Here is a 20,892-nt window from a genome sequence, read left to right as displayed (position 1 = left end):
TTTTTTAACAAAAGCACAAAAATATAATATGCTATTTTTGCACACCCCAGTTAAAATCTTCTATGTATTTGGAAAATGTTAGTCTCTTCAACTTACTGTTGTCAAAACTGGGTTGGATTGTAGTGTGGATAGTTATTTTTGCAGAAATTAAAGTCACATTCTCTAAACAAACAGTTAAAAAAAATTACACTTACTCTGTGGGCATTCATGTGTTTATCAGATTAATCTGAGTCTCCCAGGTAGTCATTTGATTTCTGTTTTGGTAACTGAATGAAATACAGTGTGAAGTATCATAGGAATAGCATTTCAAACCAGCTTCATTAGTGTAAACCTAGTAGTTCTGAACAAAGAGAAAAAAAATTCCTAGATTGTAATTTTAAATTCTTGTTTGGAAAACATTCTCCCTCTTCCTTAATAAGTTTTGTTGGTGAGACTTTTGATTTTGCTGTTCTCACTCACCTGCCTCTATTGTAGACTTCGAGCCAGACTCCCCTGGACTTCTGGTCTCACAGGATGTCTTGGCGAAGGAAGAGGTGGGAGCCTGAGGAATAAGGACGTAGAAGGGAGGGTTCAAGGCTTAAATCAAAGTGATGTTGCATTCACCTTGTTTGTTTTGTTGGTTTTATAATCCAGACATTCCGACTTTAGTTAATCATTCGTATTCAGGATAAGGTACAGAAGTTCATGTGGATGAATCACTTTCACAATTGCTGTGGGGCACTGTGCAATTTTTAAGAATATGTTCCTGTAATTCCCTACTTGTTTATGTTTTGGTTTGTCCTCCTAGAGTTTCTGAATACTTGATCCTTTCCCCAAGCCACAATATAGGTGCAGATAGTTTTCTAAAGCAGTGCTTTTCAGCCCTAATGGGCAAAGGGATCACCTGGGGAGTGTGTTAAAAATGTAGATTCTGGGATGAAACCTAAGAATCTCTATTTCTAACAGGCTCCCCAAATGCTGATGCTGGTGGTCCTTCTGACCACTCTGACCAGCAAAGGTCTAAAATGCCTTGGGTAAGAGAGAAATACAGAATACGGAACCTGTTTTCAAGTGTCCGTAAGTGCTGAGCTTCCAGGATGAAGTCCGTGGGAGACCTTGCATTACTGGCTGCTATTTGGTGCCTCTGAATATACTGGATTTGTTGCTTCTTGCAGATTTAATATACTTTTTATTATTTGTGGGATTCTGTTTAGAAGTGATTCCTATACTACATTTTATTTATTAATGTGTAAACTTTATTTATTAAATATATAACCTAAATACCCCTAGTGGCCCTTGAAGAAAATTTATTATACTTGATACGTCCTAAACTTCAACTTGGTGCACACAAACATCTCTCATCTATAGCTGTTAGTCACTGAAATCCTATTGTATATACTGTTTGATGCTTATAAAAACATAAAACCACAGAATATATACAAATGTATAAGTATCTTTATTGTAATGTTTATTTTTGTGCAATTAGATATTAGCAGTGTAAAAAGGTTAATTTTTTTTTAATTTATCTTCTAAATAGCTCAGTCACTGAAAGAATTTGCAAGACTACTCATTGCAGTAGAAGAAGAAAGGAGAAGACTGGTAAGTCTCTTCCCCATTTCTTAAGAATAATGCTTTTTGAAAAAAATTATAGTCAGTTACAATGTGTCAGTTTCTGGTGTACAGCACAATGTCCCAGTCATGCATATACATACATATATTCATTTTCATATTGTTTTTCATTCAAGGTTATTACAGGATACTGAATATAGTTCCCTGTGCTATACAGAAGAAATTTGTTTTTTATCTGTTCTTATATATAGTAGTTAATATTTGCAAATCTCGAACTCCCGAACTTATCCCTTCCCACCCCTTCCCCCTAGTAACCATAAGAAGTGTTTACTATGTCTGCGAGTCTGTTTCTGTCTTGTAGATGAGTTCATTAGTGTCTTGAAGAATAATGCTTGTTTGGACATACTGAAAAAAGGAGTAGACCTTCTGAATTAGACTTAGCCATACCAGATTTTATAATTTGATACATGTATTGAATGCTACAGAAAAGATTTGTGACTATGATTATCAAATATTACTAATAAGATATACCATTTCTTTTTATTTCCTTTGTTCAGTCAAATTACGTTCATTCTGCTTTCTGTTTAATTGCTCTGAAAATTAAAAATACTGAACGGGGCTGCCACTAAGAAACCCACCTAACTGAGCAGACTTCTAAATAATCTCAGTGTTACAATAAAAACACATATAAGTATTGAAAACAGTTCACGGGAGGAATAGCTAGCTTTGCCAGGATGTTAGCAGGAAACTTTCTTGAAAAGGTGACATTTGAGTTGAGTCTTGAAGGCGCAGAGGATTTTGCTGGGCTGGAGAGAATGAGGAAAGCATTCTAGGTCGACAGAGTAATTTATGCGATAGTATGAAAGCATGGTTACTGGTATCCCTTCACAGATATAATTTTGTGCCCATTGTGTTCAAAGTCTGTGAAGGCCCCTATCAGTGACCTAGGCTGCCCATTTGTATATGGAAAAATAGTATATACTCCCCAGGATTGTTAGAAACATTTTATGACAGCACCTGGCACATAATGAATAAATGTCTCGATGGTGGTAAAGATGCTGGTTATCAGTTACAGTGAGGGTTACAGACTCGTTTAAAGCATCAGCTTTGATATCACTGGCTTTACCGTTCTGTTGGGGAATTATATATACACATAAGCTAAATGCTCAGTGTGCTAGGCGTGCAGCACAGTTTGGGGTCATTTTGCTCAATGGATGACGGACAGCAGTTAGAGGGGGGTGCTCTTAATCTTTTTTAGTGAATTAATTTTTTATTGAAATATAGTTGGTTTACAATGTTGTGTTAATTTCTGATGTACAGCATAGTAATTCAGTTACATATATAATATATTCATTTTCATATTCGTTTTCATTATAGGCTATTACAAGGTATTGAATATAGTTCCCTGTGTTATACAGTAGGACCTTGTTGTTTATCTTATTTTATATATAGTCGTGTGTATCTGCAAGTCCCAAACTCCCAGTTTATCCCTCCACCCCCACCCCTTTCCCCCCTGGTAACCAGAAGTTTGTTTTCTATGTCTGTGAGTCTTTCTGTTTTGTAAATAAGTTCATTTGTGTCATTTTTTTAGATTCCATGTATAAGTGATATAATATGGTATTTTTCTTTCTCTTTCTGGCTTATTTCACTTAATATGCTGATCTCCTGGTCCATCTATGTTGCTGCAGTGGCATTATTTCATCTTTTTATGGCTGAGTAGTATTCCATTATGTATATACATCACAACTTCTTTATCCAGTCATCAGTCGATGGACATTTAGGTTGTTGCCATGTCTTGGCTGTTGTAAATAGTGCTGCTGTGAACACTGGGGTGCATATATCTTTTCAAATTAGAGTTTCCTCCAGATATATGCCTGGGAGTGGGATTGCTGGATCATATGGTAAGTCTATTTTTAGTTTTTCAAGTAATCTCCATATTTTTCATAATGGCTCTGCCAAACTACGCTCCCACCAACAGTGCAGGTGGCATCCCATTTCTCCACACGAGACGGGTGCCCTTAAGGTGGCCCTGACTCATAGTGAGCTTGCCTGAGCTAAGGGAGAATCACACAAGGAGGGCATGGTAGTCATGGAAGTGACCTTGAGCAGAGGCCACAGGTGGGAGGAAGTTCTGAATATGTTTGTAGAATAAGGCAAGTGTGTTCCCAGAAGGTACTAGTAGAAGATTAACTGGTAATTTTGAGCATATGTGGGGTTTAAGGGCTGGGCAAAGAAGTTTTGGTGTTTGTTATAGGCAGTGGGAAAATTGCTAGAAGGTTTTGGATAGAAGCCTGGGATTGAGGAGAGATTAATTTGGTGGCTGTGTGGGAGACAGGCTGGGTGAGGAAGAAATGTTGTGGAGAGAGGTGACTGTAGTTACAGTGGAAACATGAGCCTACCAAGAGGTCTGGTCCCAGCATCGGAGAGACAGCCACACAGTGTGATCCGTTCTAGGTATAGAAGAGCCGTTGTGGGAGATTGACCCTCTCTAGAGGGGTCGGAGAAAGCTTTTCTGTGGAGGTGACGACACTCTTAAGTGCTTTGTACATACGCAATAGAAGTTTAAATTCCATGGGGGAGACGTGGGTAGAGTGTATACTTATGGCCCAGAAGAGGAGCTAATGGTGAAGATGGGAAAGGGTGGTCAGAGAGAAATGGCATGGGAGCCAGGAGAATGCAGTTGACTCTGGAACAACACGGGTTTGAACTGCATGGGTCCAAGCACATGTAGATTTTTTTCAATAGTAAGTACTACATGATTCACCGTTGGTTGAATCCGTGGACGCAGAGGGCCGACTATCAGTTATACACGAGTTTTCCACTGAGGTAGGAACCCCTACCTACTGTGTGGTTTAGAGGCCAACTGTATATGGTTCTGGGCTGAGCGATTCACATCCTGTGCAAAGAGTGAAGGAGAGTGATGTCAACTAGGATGGGCTATAATTTGAGAAAGTGTATAAAAAATATGGGAAAGTGTTTTAATATGCGGGAGGAAAAGGAGTCACAAGGACGTTCTTACAGCCCTGAGGGGACACCTGTAGGCCCCAGGGAAGAGGTCCGCCTCTGTGCGGGGACGGAGAGAGGACTGGTTAAAACACAGAACTTCGGGCGGGAAGCTGGCTGGTTGGACAGGCGATGAAGTGTTAGGAAGGAGCAGGTCGTCTGCCTGTGAGAGGAGTTTGTAGAAGGAGTTTAGAACAGCCAGGCGCGGGTTATACAAGAGAAGAGGGACTACTGGTCAGGGAGGAAGACACTGAAGTTGAAGTTAGACCTTGTAAACAAGTCAGGGAAAGATGAATGCCCACGTTTTCGTAGGTTTTTCTAACAATACCCAGGGCACTGGATAGTGCGTGGCAAGAACAGCCGGGAGGCCGGCTTCAGGCCGGAGGATAGGCACGGAAGACATGCTGTTGGAGAACGGGGACACAGATTTGTGTGATGTGAAAATGGGTCCTGGTCGAGTACAGCGTCAGAACAGAAATACTGGCTCTCCTGAAGCTTACGTGCTATGGGGGAAAACAGACATTTCAGCCAGTTATGTCTGATGGAGGAAAGTGCCAAGAAGAGGAATAGAGCAGGCTAGCAGAGTATGTCGCCCTGTAGTGGGATGAAGGAGGAGGTGGGGAAGAGAGAGTTAATTTTGAATCTATTTAGATGCCTACTGGGTATCTAAGTGGCCCTGTCTAGGGAGCAGCTGGATATATGAGTCTGGAGTTCAGGGGAGCAGATGGAACTGGAGATACAAATTTAGACGTTGTCAACATGTGGAGAGTATTTAAAGCTGTGGGAATGTATGAGATCACCCAGTCTGTGCGCAGACGGAAGAGGAAAGGTAGGAGGGTCAGGCCCTGAGGCGCAGAGTGCAGAGCTTGGTGAGATGAGCTGGAATCAACAGAGGAGACTGCGATCAGTAAGAGAACCAGGAGAACGTGCTTGGGTGGCTTGCTCAAAGTCCCTTTTATTTCCCATTCATTCCCTTGACTCTAGAAGAGATGTAGGACAGTAATAAATAGAAACTTCCTGGATGTGGACCAGTGGCTCCAAATTGTCTGGTTTACCCTCTACCCCTGCCCTGGGTCCTCTGAGACCTTGACTTTGACAAAACGAAATTTTTTTTTTTTGGTATGTGTGTTGTTTGTTTTGAGTGTGGGTGTGTATGCATAGCAATGTAGATTTTTAAAATCTGTGTCACCAATTAAGGAAGCCACAACTTCGTAATATTTTAAAGCTAATATTTATCTTGAAGAGTTTATACAGGTGAACTTATTTCTTATAGTTTTCATTTTGATTAATGTAAGAAACTTTTTTTTTTTTTTTACTGTTACCACCCACAACATTTAACATTCACATCAGACCTGTGTAAGTTACAGATTTTGCTTTAGGTTTCCCGGGAATTTATATTCTTTCTCTTCAGTGCTGATGTTCGTCTTTTTCATCCTTGGACAAAGAAGGTGCTTTCCTGAAATGGGCTAGGTGTCTGGGTATTTCTTTGGAACAACGACAACAAAAGAGATGAGGTATTGGAACGGGAAATGTGTAACCTTAACATTCACTTCCTTGGTAAGAGTATTGAAGCCCTCTGCTTTCCTCTGTTACATGTTTTTTGTTTGTTTTATTTTGTTTTTTTTTTTTTAAAGCATAGGCAGTCCTACCTAAGGGTTAATAGGGGATAAAATCAAAATAGTTCTAGATCTTTATTAAGAAAGGAAAAAAATGTGTCAGAAATATGAATTAGTTGATTATTGATGTAAGATTTGGGGCTCTTATATGAGTCTTAAGAGACTTGAAGAATGTACCTGTGGTGTCCGTTACACTGGACGTGAGTCACCTGTGGCTACTGAGCACCTGAGACAGGTTATTGGTACGTGGTTTGCATTGTATTTCCGCTGTGAAGCGCTGCTGTAGATGGTGACAGCTGACCCTGAGCATTTTTAAGGCACCAGGCTCTGCTCCAATTGCTTTATGTTTTTAACTAATTTAATCTGCACAGCAGCCCTTTGAGGTGTATGCTGTTAATAGCTCCATTTTAAAGAAGACCCAACTCAAAGGCACATGGTGATAAATGGTACCCAAGGGTTTAAACCCAGAGCCTTCACATAACACATAATGTCACAAAGTAAGACTTTTTAAGTGAAAATTGCAGAACAGTAGCAAAACACATTTGTTAATATAGTATATGAGATGCTCTATTAAGTGCTTTAGGTGTATTATTTCAATATCTTACAAAAACTATGGAAAGGCACAGGCATTGTAAGTTTTGAAATTAGATTAATTTCCAGTTTCTTCATCCTATTCAAACAGGCATACATTTCAGCACAAGCTTAATTCATCTGTCCGTTGACAGTTCCCTCATCAACTTTTGGCATCTGAGAGCCCACTGAAGTCTTTCCTCACTTCTTCTTTGAACCAAGGATTCATGAAACTGAAGAATGTTTTAAACGTTGAGAAGATTACATGTCTCTAGTTCTCTCGATGAAAGATGAAAGATTTTCCTTTGTTTAGTGGAAAATTTGCCATAAATTTTTGCGTTGCACGTGTGCGGTCGTAGGTGACACTGATTAATCTCTGAGTTTCTGGCATTGATGCTGTTATAAGCTTGAGTCCAATTGTCTGTGAAATAATCCAGTTTCTTTTATGATCTCAGATAACTAAAGCACAGTATGTCAACATTCCACATGCATGAGTATGAATTACATGTCTGGTGTGTCTTAGGTTAACTTTTATTAGAAACAAACTTTAGGTAGGCTGGCCTACATACCAACATTTTTATACAGTGATTTCACCTGAAATTAAAAAAAAAAATCTCAGTGTTCTCCATGTACAAGGTTCTGATTTTCACATTTATTGACTTGCAGAGGCTTCCCAGGGTTTCCCTGTTTGTCGGTTATTTGAAATACTAAGAGGTGGAACGGAGAGGTGGCGGATCACACGCAATTCAGCATGACCGCAACGCTAGTGGCTTTTACTTTTTATCGGTAATAGTCCTAGTACTGATTTGTGTTTTTTAGAGTGTGCAGAGTGCTTTTATGTATATTTTTATTTAATCCTCCAACAGTCTGAAACTGAGCTCCGACTCTTAAGTAGGTTATTCAAGGTGATCTGTACCCAGTAAGACTGAATCGAAGATGCAGGGCTCAATTTCAGGTCTTTGGACTTCAGCCCACTGTTCTGTTAGGCCCTGTGTGTTCTCTGTTTTATTTACATTCTAAACACTTCAAAGGCAGAGGCCTGATCTGCTTAAAAATTTTTTTCCCTTCTATCTATTAGGTGTTCTGAAAGCCATCTCGGTTGTGCAACATTTAGAATAGAGCATACTCCTTCGCAGAAGGAGAGAAGGTGGCTGTTGAGAGTTACCAAGGCTTTACTTTACCATTCTCAGATGGTTTAACTTACTTAGTTCTGGTTAACTCTAAAAGAGAAGTAAACTTTCTTTGAGTAAAACCCGTTAATTTTGTGTGAAGGACTTGAATAGTGTAATTGCTAGGAATTCAGAAAATACCTTTAAGTGTTCATATTTCTGAATGACATCTTTTGACACTATCACTGAAAAAGACGTAGGACACGTAATGATAGCTAGAAACGTCTGTCAGAATCCTGAGAATGTCTCAGACTAGATCTGGTGCAATGGTCAGACAGTGGAGCTGTCTTGGCAGGCGGCCTTGGAGCCTGTGCCCTGCTCCTTCACACTCCTCCCCTGGGGTCTAGGGAAGGGACTAAAACAGAGAAGACAGGCTTGGTGGGCATGCTCTGCCCCCTACTGTACCCGCTCTTGTGAAGGAAAACCCGGGGAGACAGCTTGTACCTTCTCTAGTTAGATGAAGGCCTCTTTGCTCTTCTGAGTTCTGCTGTCGTGTCTAGCAGTCCTCAGCAGGGAACCGAGGTGGCGCTGATTTTGAAATCGATCTACATCTAGGTGCACCGGTTTCATTAACCTTCGGGCATACATTTTTCTCTTGTGATTGACGCCATGCTCACAGCCAGGTATGTCATGGCTTTATGTCAGATTGCTAGATTTGAAGACTTGTAAGTGGATACGTGACGGTAAACATCCAGTCTTTATATTTTCCTGTTTCCCAAGACCCCTTTATTTTTTTAAGATTAACCTTGACTGTACGGAAGGGTTTAAGGGGAACTTGTCCACCAGATAGTACTATTTTGAAAGCAATCAATTTAAAATAGGAAACTTGAATAAAGAACTTGCACTTTTTAATTTTTCTCCTGTCCATACACAAACCTGCATTGAAAATTTCCTTTTCAGCTTTGCTGCTTTGGCATATCTTTGGGTGTTAGATTTTGCTTTTTAATCATTTTTTTTCTTCCAGTTTTACTGAGATGTAATTGACATGCAGCACTGGATACTTTTGTGCAGGGAGGCAATTAGGTTGATCGATGATCGATTAACTGATTAATTGGAGGTACTGGGAGTTGAACCCAGGACCTTGTGCTTGCTAGGCACGCCCTCTACCACTGAGCTATACCCTCCCCTGCGTGTTAGATATGTGTTGCTTATGGCTCTAAATACTCAATGAGCTGCGAGGAGCCTTCTGCCAGACACAGCACCTCTGCCGCCCGTCTCCTTCCTCCCACCGGTAGTTCTTTCATCTTCCTGACTTTGCCACTCACCCCAGTTGTGTCGGCTTTATTAGAGTCTTATAATTAATCCATACCGTATTTTCAAAGACACATTTATTCTGTGGCATCAGTCACTATTTTTCATTGATGCAGTTGTGGATGTGCTGGTCCTTTGCTACCTCTATGAAACCACGTTTTGACTTTTCTTTCTGATAGGAAAGCACAAAGACACTTTGGTACCATAAATAGTAAATATGTATAAAGTCATTGTGTAACCCATCCCCCCACAAAATCTTAAAACTTGGATGGGGCACTTAATTTTAAAGGGAAGAAAGAAAAGAAAGCTAAATAGACATAAGGTAGACAAGAAAAACAGTGGTACAAGATAGCATAAGGGGAAATTTTACATAATGTGCAAGCTGTTGATGGTTGGCAGATACAAGGAATAATACAGAGAACTTCTGTGTATTCTTTAGCCAGTTTCTCCCATTGGTAACAGTTTGTAAAACCCTACTATCATGGCTTATCACATTTTACGTTGTTATAATGCTAATCAAAAATAACAATGAATTGATAAACTTGTCATTTGTCCTGGAATCAGATTTCATAATTGGAAGACAGAAACCTGCCTCCTAGTGGATTCTTACCAAGATGCCTCGTGTTGCTTCCAGGATGGGACGTGTTGTTTGTGTAATACCCACCACGCCCATTTGCAGGGCGCCCAGCATGTTGGCTGGGAGGACAGTGGGCATCTCATTTATCTGGGCAAAGGGCCATGTTGCCAGTGGGATTCAGGAGCAGCCAGAGTCATGAACTCTCTGAAAAGAGAGGGCGGTTTTTTTTTTTTTTTTTTTTTGTCTTTAACTTTCTTTTGCGTGTCAGCTTTATTCTCTTGGGTGGTTTCTTCCACATGTGGGTCATAAACATTGCCTCCGTAACTCCGAGAAATTATTTCTGGAGGAGGCCTGTCTAGTTTTCCATTGGTAAACTTCAAAAAAAAAAAAAAAAACCCAAAAACAAAAAAAGAAAGCTTAAAAAAGGGCTCTGATTGGCCCAATTATGATCATTTAAAGACCCTTGACCGATCTCAAGGCCAAGGGGACTGAGTAGGTTGCATGTGTTCCTCTAAATATGAGGACTGTTTTCAGAAATGAGGAAATTACTGTGATTTAGGTAATTACCCAATTCTTGTCAATGGTAGTGGCCTTAAAAAATTTCCAGTTAACATTGTCATTTGAACAAAATACTAGGATAGTGAATTCTGTCTCAAATTTTACAGGAGTTAGAAGTCATAATATTCATCCTCTAAACATTAGAAACATTCACTTTAAAAATTAGATACCAGGCAAGGCTATACACCACTACTGCTTAAATTCTGTATTGCTTTGGAAGGCACCTAGTCTGTGGAATAGAATATTGCCTAAGGCATAGAAGAAGCTAAGACTTAATTTTGTTTCTTTCCTTCTATAATGTATTGATGTGATTTTCCCACATGAAAATCCTAAATAATCTACAGAGAATTTACTAGAAATAAGAGTCTAGCCAGGCTGATGGATATGCATGAATTCTGTTTCTGTGCACCATCTCAAAATTGCAACAAAAGAGTAAGATACTAAAGAATTTCTTAACTCAACAAAGAATGTACAGAACTTTTATGTGTGAAATTACAATGCTCTATTTTAAGATATTAAAATAGAACTAAATAGAAAAACAACACAGTGAATCAGTTAAAAAGAATGATTTTAACCAACATTCTCTCCCCACCCCGAACTATACTAGAGAGTTTCACTGTAACAATCTAAGCAATTTAATCTAACTTTTTACTAGCGTGGTGGTGAACCACAGGCCAGTCCTGAAGATAGTGTGTTTCCTTTTTTCTTTTGGGAAATGTGGTCACCCTGTGAAGACCTTACTTTAACCAGATTTCCAAACTTCTGCCAAACCTTTGGATCTAAGATATATTCAACAACAGAAACACTGCTCTTTGAAAAACGGATGTAACTCTTCATGCCTAACTAAGTTAGTGGCAGAAAAGTGTTCTCCGTAGTAATTATTGTATTTCCGTTTAAGTCTCTCACGGTAAAATAGACGATCCCCACTGATGTGTGACCTTTAATTCTGTTCGCTTTCTATTTCACCCACAGTGTAATTTCTGCTGGCCACACATAACGGAATACTGTTTAAGTGATGCAAATAAAATGTGTTTTCCCTAGTCAGCGTGAAATCAGAACACAAAGTTGGGAAAGTCTCAATTCCAGTTAATTGTTGACATAAAGTGAAGCACTAAGCTTCTCTGGATTTTGTTTTCTTTTTTATAAATGAAGAACGTTCTGTGCTTCCCAGAGTGTGAAATGGAAGCCACCAAGCAGTGTGGTAGATATTAAACACCATGTGAATGAACATCGTACATGTCAGTGCTTCCATATTGATTTTAAAGTGTATTAATGAAAGAACACTCTGGATTTAACAGGAATTACTGCTTTGCAGGCAGCTTACTGAAGGAAGTGGATCAATTTGTAGGGAAAAATGTAGGACAGGGATGTGGCCAAAATCATGGAGGTAGTGTCTGGGTGACCGAAAATTGGGACTCCATGGAATAGGTGATACATATACTTTCAATGTTTTTGAATTTGATTGTCTTCTCTGACTGTGTACTCGGCTGGGCACAGCTGATGACCAGTCTCCAAGTTCATCACTTCATTTATGGAGCTTATATTAAAAAAGAGAACTATATCCAAAGCTATGTGGTCTCTCTTCAGTTTCTTATGGAAGAATAAGCCTTCATTTAGTGAACACATTAGTGATGGGATAAGCTAGGTTCTGGTTACATCTTATGCTAAAAGATTGACACCGTCAATTGTAGAATTTGGGTACCTTTATAAACAAAGCAGGTGGTGGACCAGTATGTATAGCATGATTTTTTTATTTACAAAGCAAAACTTAAGTAATTTTCTTTTTTTACATTTAAATAGTTGGGAAAGATGGCAGTCATTTATTCAGCAAGTACTGATTTTCTTCTCCAGGAGCTGAGAATATAGCTGTGGGCAAAAAGAGTTCCTGTCTTCTAGTTGGCAGAGAGAGACTTGCCCAATAATCGAGTCAGTATGTATTATCAGACGGTAACAGGTGCTCTGGACAGAGGAGTAGGAGGGAGGGTAGGTGGGGAAGAGGGTGGTAGGTGTGTTTTAATGTAGGGTAGTCAGAGAAGCCCTCGGTGATTAGGTGTCACTTAAGCTGAGACCAGACAAGAGAGAACAGTTAGTCCTGCCGATCTCTGGTGGAAGTGCTTTTAAGGTAGCTCAGACAACCCAACAGCAAGTGCAAAGGACCTGAGGCTGGAGAGGGTTGGGGTGTTTGAGGAACAGCAATGAGGCCTGTGTGGTTAAAGCACAGGAGCAAGTAGAGGGTACAGCTGGACGGTTATGTCCTAACTAGGGATACCAGTCGGAAGGCTATTTTAGTATTTTAGTTATTTGCACCAGGATGAAGGCAGTGGAAGCAATCAGATTCTGGGCTAATTCTGTAGGTGATGCTAACAGGATTTGCTGATGGATCCGATACGGATTGTGAGAGAGAGGAGGCAACCGTGCCTCGCAGACAGGGCTTCTCCACCTCAGCGCTACTGACATTTTGGGCCTGATAAATTTCTTTTATGGAAGTCTGTCCTGTGCCTTGTAGGATGCTCAGTGAGGTCGCTGGCCTCTGCACCCCTGATGCATTCCTTCCCCTTCCTCCCAAGTTATGACAGCCAGCAGTGCCTTCAGACGTTTTATTCCCTGAGGGGCAAAGTTGACCTACTGAAAACCACTTACCTAAGGTTTTTGGTCTGATGGAATCCTGAGGTGTAGTGATCATCAGGGGAACAGGTGTGGTGGGTGTGATCATAAATTTCTTTTCAGACATGTTAACTGTTAGTCAACTGGAGCTGCTGAGTTAGGAGTCAGGGCCAGATTTAGAAGTCATCAGCATGTAGGTGGTGTTTAAGTCTACCGTTGGGGTTGGATGAGATGATGCAGGGAGCTGGTCAGGTGATGAGATGTAATTGACAAAACTGTAAATATGTAGAGAATTGTGAGTTAATGATTTCTAGAACTGATTCATTAAATATTAACTTTGTGTTGTTTCAATCATGGTAAAATACACACAATGGATTTTTTCACTTAGGATAATGTCCTCAGCGTTTGTTCTTGTTGTAGCATGTGTCAGAATTTTTCCTTTTTAAGACTGAGTCATATACCATTATATGTATATACCTCATTGTATTTATCCATCCATCCGTTGATGATTTTGACTATTGTGAGTAATACTGCTATGAATATGGCATGTAAGGTTTTCTTTGAGACCCTTCTTTCAGGCCTTTTTAATTTTTTGAGGAACCACCGGACTGTTTCCCTTAGTGGCCGCACCATTTTACGTTCCCACCAGCAGTGCACAAGTAGTTCACTTTCTCCACATCCTGCCTAACTGCTACCCTAATGCCTGCCGTTTTCTGGTTTTTTGACCGTAGCCATCCCAATGGGTGTGACAACTTTAGGATGTAACTTCGCTTTGAGATGTGGTTGGCATGGGTGGGATATATGCTTTATATCCATGAATTTACAGGGTTAGCAGATAGTCACCATTTCCTGTTGCTTTAAAACAGTCACTGTTTCAGAAGACACCGATGTTGATAGAAACTGTGTTATCACACTGTTTGTGATAGGGCAGACCACATCAAAACATCAAAAAGAATTTTTTTTTAGCCTGTGTTTTAAGTTGTTACATGATCAAGAAAGATGATCACTGTGGAAACAAGAGTGTAATCTAAAGTATGTTTACACAGTGGATAATTCAGTCTTTCGAAGCTTCATTATTTTAATTGGCAACAGTTAGGTAACTGCAATTTTCTTTACCTTTTATTCTTTTCAGGCAGAGGTTTGAAAGGTTTTACTGCCAGCTCCAGCAAGCAGGCTATATAAAAATTGAAATAGTTTGATACTTTCATGCAAACCTCTTTGTTGTTGTAACTGGAGCCTGAGTGGGGCCGAGATGCCGCAGTGGGGGATGATCGAAGTGGGGTTTTGGGCTGCTTCGCAGGGTCTGACCGTGGCCTCGTTGGGCATGTGGTGACACGCGGAAGGGTAGGCCTGGAACAAAAGGAAGATAAGTCCGCAAGAGAAACAGCTGTTGCACAACACTGGCAGAGTTCCACCCGGCCAGAGCTTCAGTAAGCCTGTCTCCTCAGCAGTGAATCAGGCAGTGGGTAGAGATGCGAGGGCTGGGCCTTGAGGGCAGAGTCACTCGCAGTTGGGTGAGAGCAGGGATTCTCGACCTGGCACTGTTGACATTTGGGGCAGAATGATTCCTGGCTGTGAAGGGCTGACTTGAGCATTACAGATGCTCTGCAGTATCTCTGTCCTCTACTAAAGGCCGGTAGCAGACATCTGCCCCGACGCCACCCCGCTGGACAAGCCAAGATGTCCCCAGACACTGCCGCATAGCTCCGGTTGAGAACCAGTGGACTGGGTATTCCCGAGGGAGCTGTTTCTAATGTATCCAGTAGGATGATCCTTAACACGATCTGACTTATTATGGTAAACTGGGGGTGCTTCTCGGTCTCCTCTCCTGGACTGCGTGAATTCTCAACTCCTCTTTCGTCCCTATCCTTGTCCATCATATACTTGAAGCTCAGGAAATGGTTCCTGAATTGAATTCAGATGAAGTGTTTTGACAAGTGTAATCTTCTCCAACTTGATTATAAATTTCTTTAAGTCAAATAACAGTCTGTACATGTTTGTAGAATAAGTAATGGTGCTTAACCCTTTCCTGTCTGCCAGACACGGTGTTAATGAGCACTTTGCTTGCACACGGTTATTTAATTGTCACATTGACTGCAGGAGCCAAGTGACAGTATTGTCCTGACTTTACAGATGGAAAAATTGAGGCCAGCCTATTGTTGATGTTTGTAAGCAGCAGAACTGGAAATTTAACCTGTATCCAGAAGCGCAGCTCTAAACCGCAAACAGGACTGCCTTTCTAGCTGGCTCCATTCCAGACAGTTCGCAGGGCCTTGCGTAAGGTGTTCGGTAAATAGCTACATGGAACCAAGCCGATAGTGTAACCATCTGTCTGTAGGAATGGCATCAGCGTTCCAGCTCGGCATGTCAAGAAGAGCTTTCATTGCTTCCCAGTAATTGCTTGTGTGAAACAATAACTTCAAACATTAACAAACATTCCTATTAGCTCCAGTAGACAAAGGGCAGGTCTACCATGGGGAGACCACAGGAGAAGGGAATTACCTTGCCTGAAAGAGGCTGGGAATGCCTGCTGGTCTACCTCTCCATGCACTTCTGCCCACTCCTGCCATCCTGCCTCCTGGATGTTACCTGGTTCACTTTCTTTACTTTTGTTAGCTTCTCGATCAAGGACCAACATGCATAAGTGCAATCACCCATTACCCGTTATTCACCCATTATCATTATTGTAGCACAGAGGCCATCAGATGATGAGTGTGTAGGAAATGAATAAAGCAAGTGTCTGTTCTGAGGTGCTGAGTTACTGGTGGAGCTGTCCCTAAATCGTGTCAATAATGTACCAGGTGGTGAATGCTAGAAGACTTGCCCAGGTGAAGTGTTAGGAGGATTCAGAAGAGGGAGAGGTGGCTTGTAGCTGGAGGGATGTGGAGGAGACAGCATCTGCGCCAGGTCTGAAATGATACTCGCCAGCAACAGCAGATGGAGGAGAAGGGGGAGGCAGGAAGGGAATGCCGGGTACAGGCAGGTGTGGGGAGGAAGGACGTTCAGCTGAGCTAGCCCTTCCTGGGGTGAGTATCAGAGAATGTATTCATCCCAAAGGATAGACTTAAATGTGCTTTTGTAAATGAGAGCTTGTTTGCAAACAGGAAAATGCCAGGCAGACTGACACGTCCTGTGTGACTCAGGGTGCGCTGGTTCTTTGGTCTGTGGGAAGCTGCCTGTGGGAATATCTGAGAGAGTGGACCCTTGGTATTTGGACAGGATTTCAGCCAGACCGTACGGAGGTGGCAGAGCTGGTGCTGTGACAGGAAAGAGAGCATGAGCAAATGCAGGGAGATGGCAAAATATGGGTGGCTTTGATAGGAAAGACTTGGTTTGTATGAAAGGGTAGGAGAAACAGATCCACAGGACGGAAAACCCAGAAGAGAGGTGAGGAGTTTGGACGCAGTTCAGCACACAGTAGGGTTTCAGGGAGCATTTTCAGTTGACATGATCAGAGCTGGAGAACCTGGCTTGTCACTCCCTCAGCAGCAGGGCTTCGATTCATTTTTCCATTCGCAACACTTAGCAAGGGACCCCGATGGCTAAATGCGTAGTGGATTAGTCAGTTTTATGGGTTGTATCTAGAACAGATCACAGAAAACCAGAGGCAAGCCAAGTTAATTATGAGGTCCTAAATGCTAACTCTACTAGTGGAGATGGACAGGAAGGGATGGAAGGAAGTGGTGGGTGGAAAAAGAATTTAAGGACCAAGTCCTGATTGTGTGGGGGGAAAGGGCAGCCGGTTACTTAGAGGTTGGGGATGCCATTGCATGTGGAGGGAATGCTGGATTGGGGAGGGTGAGGCGATGTGTGGAGTTTAGCTTGGGATGTTCTAGGAGAGACATCCCAGCGTGATGTAATGGTTAAGAGCACAGAGGGCGAAGTGAGTGGACCGCCTGTCTGATTAGCCGCGTGTGACCTCAGACACAGTAACATTTCTGCGAGTCAGTGTCCCCGTTAGTAATAGACCACCCCTACCAGTGTAGGATTAACTGAATTATTTGTAAAGTTCTGAGAACAGTGCCTGCTACATTAAGGCAATATCATTATTTGTTAAATAAAGTCAAATTACTGTGGAGCTTTTCAAATCTGTATCCAGATTTGAAAAATACAGAATAATGAAGAGGATTAAGGACAGAACATAAGTGACTTGATTTTTAAGCCAGTGAGCTACTTTTTTCTTGATATTCAGGAACTTTCGACTAAAGAATATTGCTTTGGAGTTTAGCAGCACAGGATTGCTTTTCTATCCTTGGCGTTTCCCATTTCTTTTTGAATATTAATACTTGGGTATTTTTATATGATTTCTCGATTTTTCGTGGATAATTTTTGGTGCAGGGTCCTGCTCTGCCGCTAGTGCTGCCAAGACTCTTGGGAGCAGTGGGCGTGAACAAACAGCAAAGCCACAGTCAAGTTTCGTGTTCACATTGATGGTCCCTAGACAACCCCTGTTAGTTAGCAGAGGATGGTGTTCTTTCCCCTGATTTTGCGGGTATCTCTTAATTTGTAAAGACACCACTTTCACACGTGCTTCGGGGCTACCACTGAGGTTCCTGGGTAGTTCTGAAGTGGGGAGTGTTGTGACAGGGTGAGCCGGAGACAGGTACAGACCAGAGTCCTAGTGTGATGTCCTCAGGTGTTTCAAGGCTGCCGTGGCCCCTTTGCCCACTTTGCTGAATGTCAGCTGGAGAACATTGTTCTCAGCTGTAGAGAGACGCTTGAGTGATCCTTGCTGCCATCTCCCTGGCCATTTGGAATGTTACTGAGAGGAGGAGGCATCTATTCCAATTTCCCTGGAAAGGTTCAAAGAGGCCTTAAAAAGAAAAGGGGCTTCAACTTAGATCATTCTTTAAAAAGACGTTTTTCCAATTTAAGAAGGAGAAGTTAAATTATGTTTATTATAGCTAATGGGTCAGTTTGCGTAAGTCAAATTTATGATGTCACAGAGCTGTGTTTGGGTATTATTTGAACCCATCAGTGCTCCATTTTGGTACAGTGGGACCCTGTGTACTTGGTATATAGACAAATACTTGGGATTTAGAATGTATTTTGACTTTTTTTTTTTTTCAGTAAGGTAGAGGCTTAGAGTGGTTAGTTCATTACTTTTGCAATGTATTGTTGGTTATGTCTAAAGTCATTAAATATGAGTATAACTGTTGATTATAGGTCCAGGACAGAAAGGTTCAGTGTATGATTTCCAGGAATAAGTTGTAACCAACGCACAGGTTGTCTGTGTTTTGGAAGATAACTCTTTTGATTAATTTATCAGTTATCTTTTATTTTAAACTTTTATCTTTAAAACATTTTTATTAAGCCCATCCCTTTCTGGCTCTGAGGGGAGATGTGAGAAAGGATTTGACCTCACCTCGGAGGATGGCTTACCGTGTAGTTACAGACAAAAGCCCCATGCAAGCATGGGACATTTGGAAAGCACTTGTGAGGCTGTGTAAGTACAAGGGGGTATTGGAAGTGGAAAGAGACCTTGTGGTGACCAGGACTGGGTAGGATTTTGGCTCGAAAAGGGCAGGTGGATTCTAGGCTCTTTCGGGTGGGAGGAGCCAAGGCCCTGAGGAAACAGGGAACTTAAACGTGTTTGGTAATGAGCTTTGCCTCCTAGAGCAGAGTGTCGGCAAGGGAAAGAAATGACAGTGTGACTAGAGCAAGGCTTCTTTGTTATGTGGCGTCGACTGAAAAAAAAAAAAAAGCACAACATGAGAGTTGTAAGTTAAGTTTTATTGGGGGCAAAATGAGGACTGTAGCCCAGGAGACAGCCTCCCAGGTACTGAGGAGCTGCTCAGAAGAGGCAGGGGAAGAGGAGCAAGGACACGTTTTCGGTTGCTGCTGGTCACAAGGGGCATCTGTCTCCACGAATGATTTTAGTGCTTTTCTAGATAAGAGAAGATGCAAGAAATTGGGCTTATGAAACCATCTCCTGAAGATATCTAACTATCTGAAGGCCTGTTCAGCCAGTTTTCCCCAGAGCCCAGAGCGCCTCATTCCCGATCTCCACCCTGAACTCCTCTCAGGGAGTGTTGGAGGTCAGTGGCTGCAGTGGCTCGTGACTTCATCCTTGTAGAGGCAGATGGCGAGTGACAGTTTTTAGTTGACAGTCCTTCGGAAATACCATCTCCGAGTTTGCAGATCACCAACTTTTGAGTGCTGGTAGGCTGTTGCGGGAGGACGGAGCTTGTATGATTTTTGGCAGCCTGTTCAGAGCAGTGACGGAGTCATCCCTTGTTCCGTCAGTAGGACTAAGACGTGACTGTACAATTGTGCTTGTAAGCCTGAGCAAGTCACTTTCCTCCTTTCCTCTCCCCCTTCCCCCCAAAAAAGAGTAAAAGGTAAAAGAAAACTGAAGAAGCAGCAGACATCTCTCCCTTTTATTGCCTTTTTAAAACTCAACTTAGTTATCGTTTTTACTGTCTTCTTTTTTTATGTAATGCTTCCTTTTTATATATTTACATGACTTTTCCTTCCGACACAGTTTGAAGCAACACTTTGTTATGACCCCTGAAACAGCTTGCACAATGTGTTCGCGCGCATCATTCTTATTTTACCATGTTCTAAACCGTTGTCCTTCAGTGGTAACTTAGGGGTGTTTCAAGGGGTTATTGATGGGGTTATTCCTAATGACTCTATAGCTTAAATGATTTTCAGAGGAGGAACTGTATGCTCTTGATTTCTTTATCTAGATAGATACTCCCCGGATGGTGAATACCCAGTGCGTGTCCTTGGAAATACAGAGAAATGTATACATAAAGCATTTGACTGTGTGAAATTGTTTCCCCCTTTGCCTAGATGATAATCCTTCTACAAGACTTAGGTAGGGTCAGGAACTCATCTAGAGGTGGGTATCTGATACTCTTTGAGTTGAGGCTACATAATTTTCCACTTGTCCAGAACAGAAATATTGTCAGTAATTTGGCCCTGGAATAAAAATTGGAATTTCCTCAAAGTATAATCTTAAGTCATTTACAAATTTGAGGGTGTATCTAGAAAAATTTAAGAACTTACGATGGTTGAGTATTTGTCAATACTTTTTGTCCTTTGTTTTTCTGTTATTATTGCCCAGATAAATTTCTGCTGAATCACTGCATTATATGGGTCCGTGGTGAGTAGGGGCATTAAGTTTTATAATAGTAACAAAACTGATTATTTTTTTCAGTGTCATTTTCCATAATTCCATTGCTTTTTTGTTGTTTAAAAATGGTTAGTTAGATCTTACTTCCAGATTTCTTTCTGAAAACTCTTTATCCTTTCATGTCCTCAGCCATGGTGGAAGTGATTGAATTATTTCCACAGCATTTGTACACTATGGTGATTTAATCTGAAAGACTTCCAGATACTCTGAGAAGAGCAGTTGTCTATCATAAAATGCTTATTAGCTCTGTGCCTGTATGAACTGTGTGGTCTCATTCTACAGTGTGCACAGTTCTTTTCCCCCCAACAGATGAGTAAGTTTTGCAGTCGATAGGCATAGCTACTTAAGACCAAAGGGTGAGAGATCTTTAGATAATTTAGTAGCAGCAGAAACTGCCCTCCAAGGATGAATGAACATGTTCATTGGTGCGTAACAGTCTTTGATACAAAAACTATGATTTGCTTTGTTGGTCAGAAGTGAAGGAGGGTTTGAGAAGTAGCGTGACCACTGGAAGTCCCAACTGGTAGAGGAAGAGCCTGGCACCCAAACAGGTGACAGTCACTCCGCCGGTGGGGGCTATAGCTGTGACCGGAGACGTCAGTTTTCCAGCTCTTTCTTCCCACTGGACTGGACCGTTTCAAAGCTCTATTTTTCTTCCAGGAAACTATGCTCTGGCAAATTAAATGTAGATATTAAGCTCGAAGTCCCAGACAGTGGGTAGGGTCACACTAAAATCTTTCTGTGAAGAAAGCATTAGAGTCCAGCTTATACCTTTGCAGTCAGGGAGCACAGTGTGTTTCATTTAATTTGGTTTGTTTTCCTAGAAACCTTACGTAAGATCTTGCCCTGAAGGAC

General features: G+C 41.4%; 1 protein-coding gene across 6 annotated transcripts in view; it reads left to right on the top strand.

Annotated features, from left to right (window-relative positions):
* The window catches only part of ARHGAP42 (Rho GTPase activating protein 42), a 269,930-nt gene that overhangs the window by 110,625 nt on the left and 138,413 nt on the right, over window positions 1–20,892 (top strand). For 5 of the 6 annotated variants that reach the window (XR_004323064.1, XM_032488279.1, XM_006186189.3 and 2 more), the window contains exon 3: window positions 1,517–1,578. Coding sequence is in view for 5 of the 6 variants with exons in the window: in XM_032488279.1 (XP_032344170.1) it covers window positions 1,517–1,578 (62 nt within the window). In the remaining variant the exon portion in view is untranslated. Of the gene's footprint in view, window positions 1–1,516; window positions 1,579–5,327; window positions 5,459–20,892 lie in introns of those variants that run through there. The other variant, XM_014560467.2, reaches the window with a different exon arrangement.

Source organism: Camelus ferus, chromosome 10 (assembly GCF_009834535.1).
Source record: "Camelus ferus isolate YT-003-E chromosome 10, BCGSAC_Cfer_1.0, whole genome shotgun sequence".
In the NCBI taxonomy this organism is placed as follows: Eukaryota; Metazoa; Chordata; class Mammalia; order Artiodactyla; family Camelidae; genus Camelus; species Camelus ferus.
This window is presented reverse-complemented; position numbering and strand designations above follow the sequence as displayed.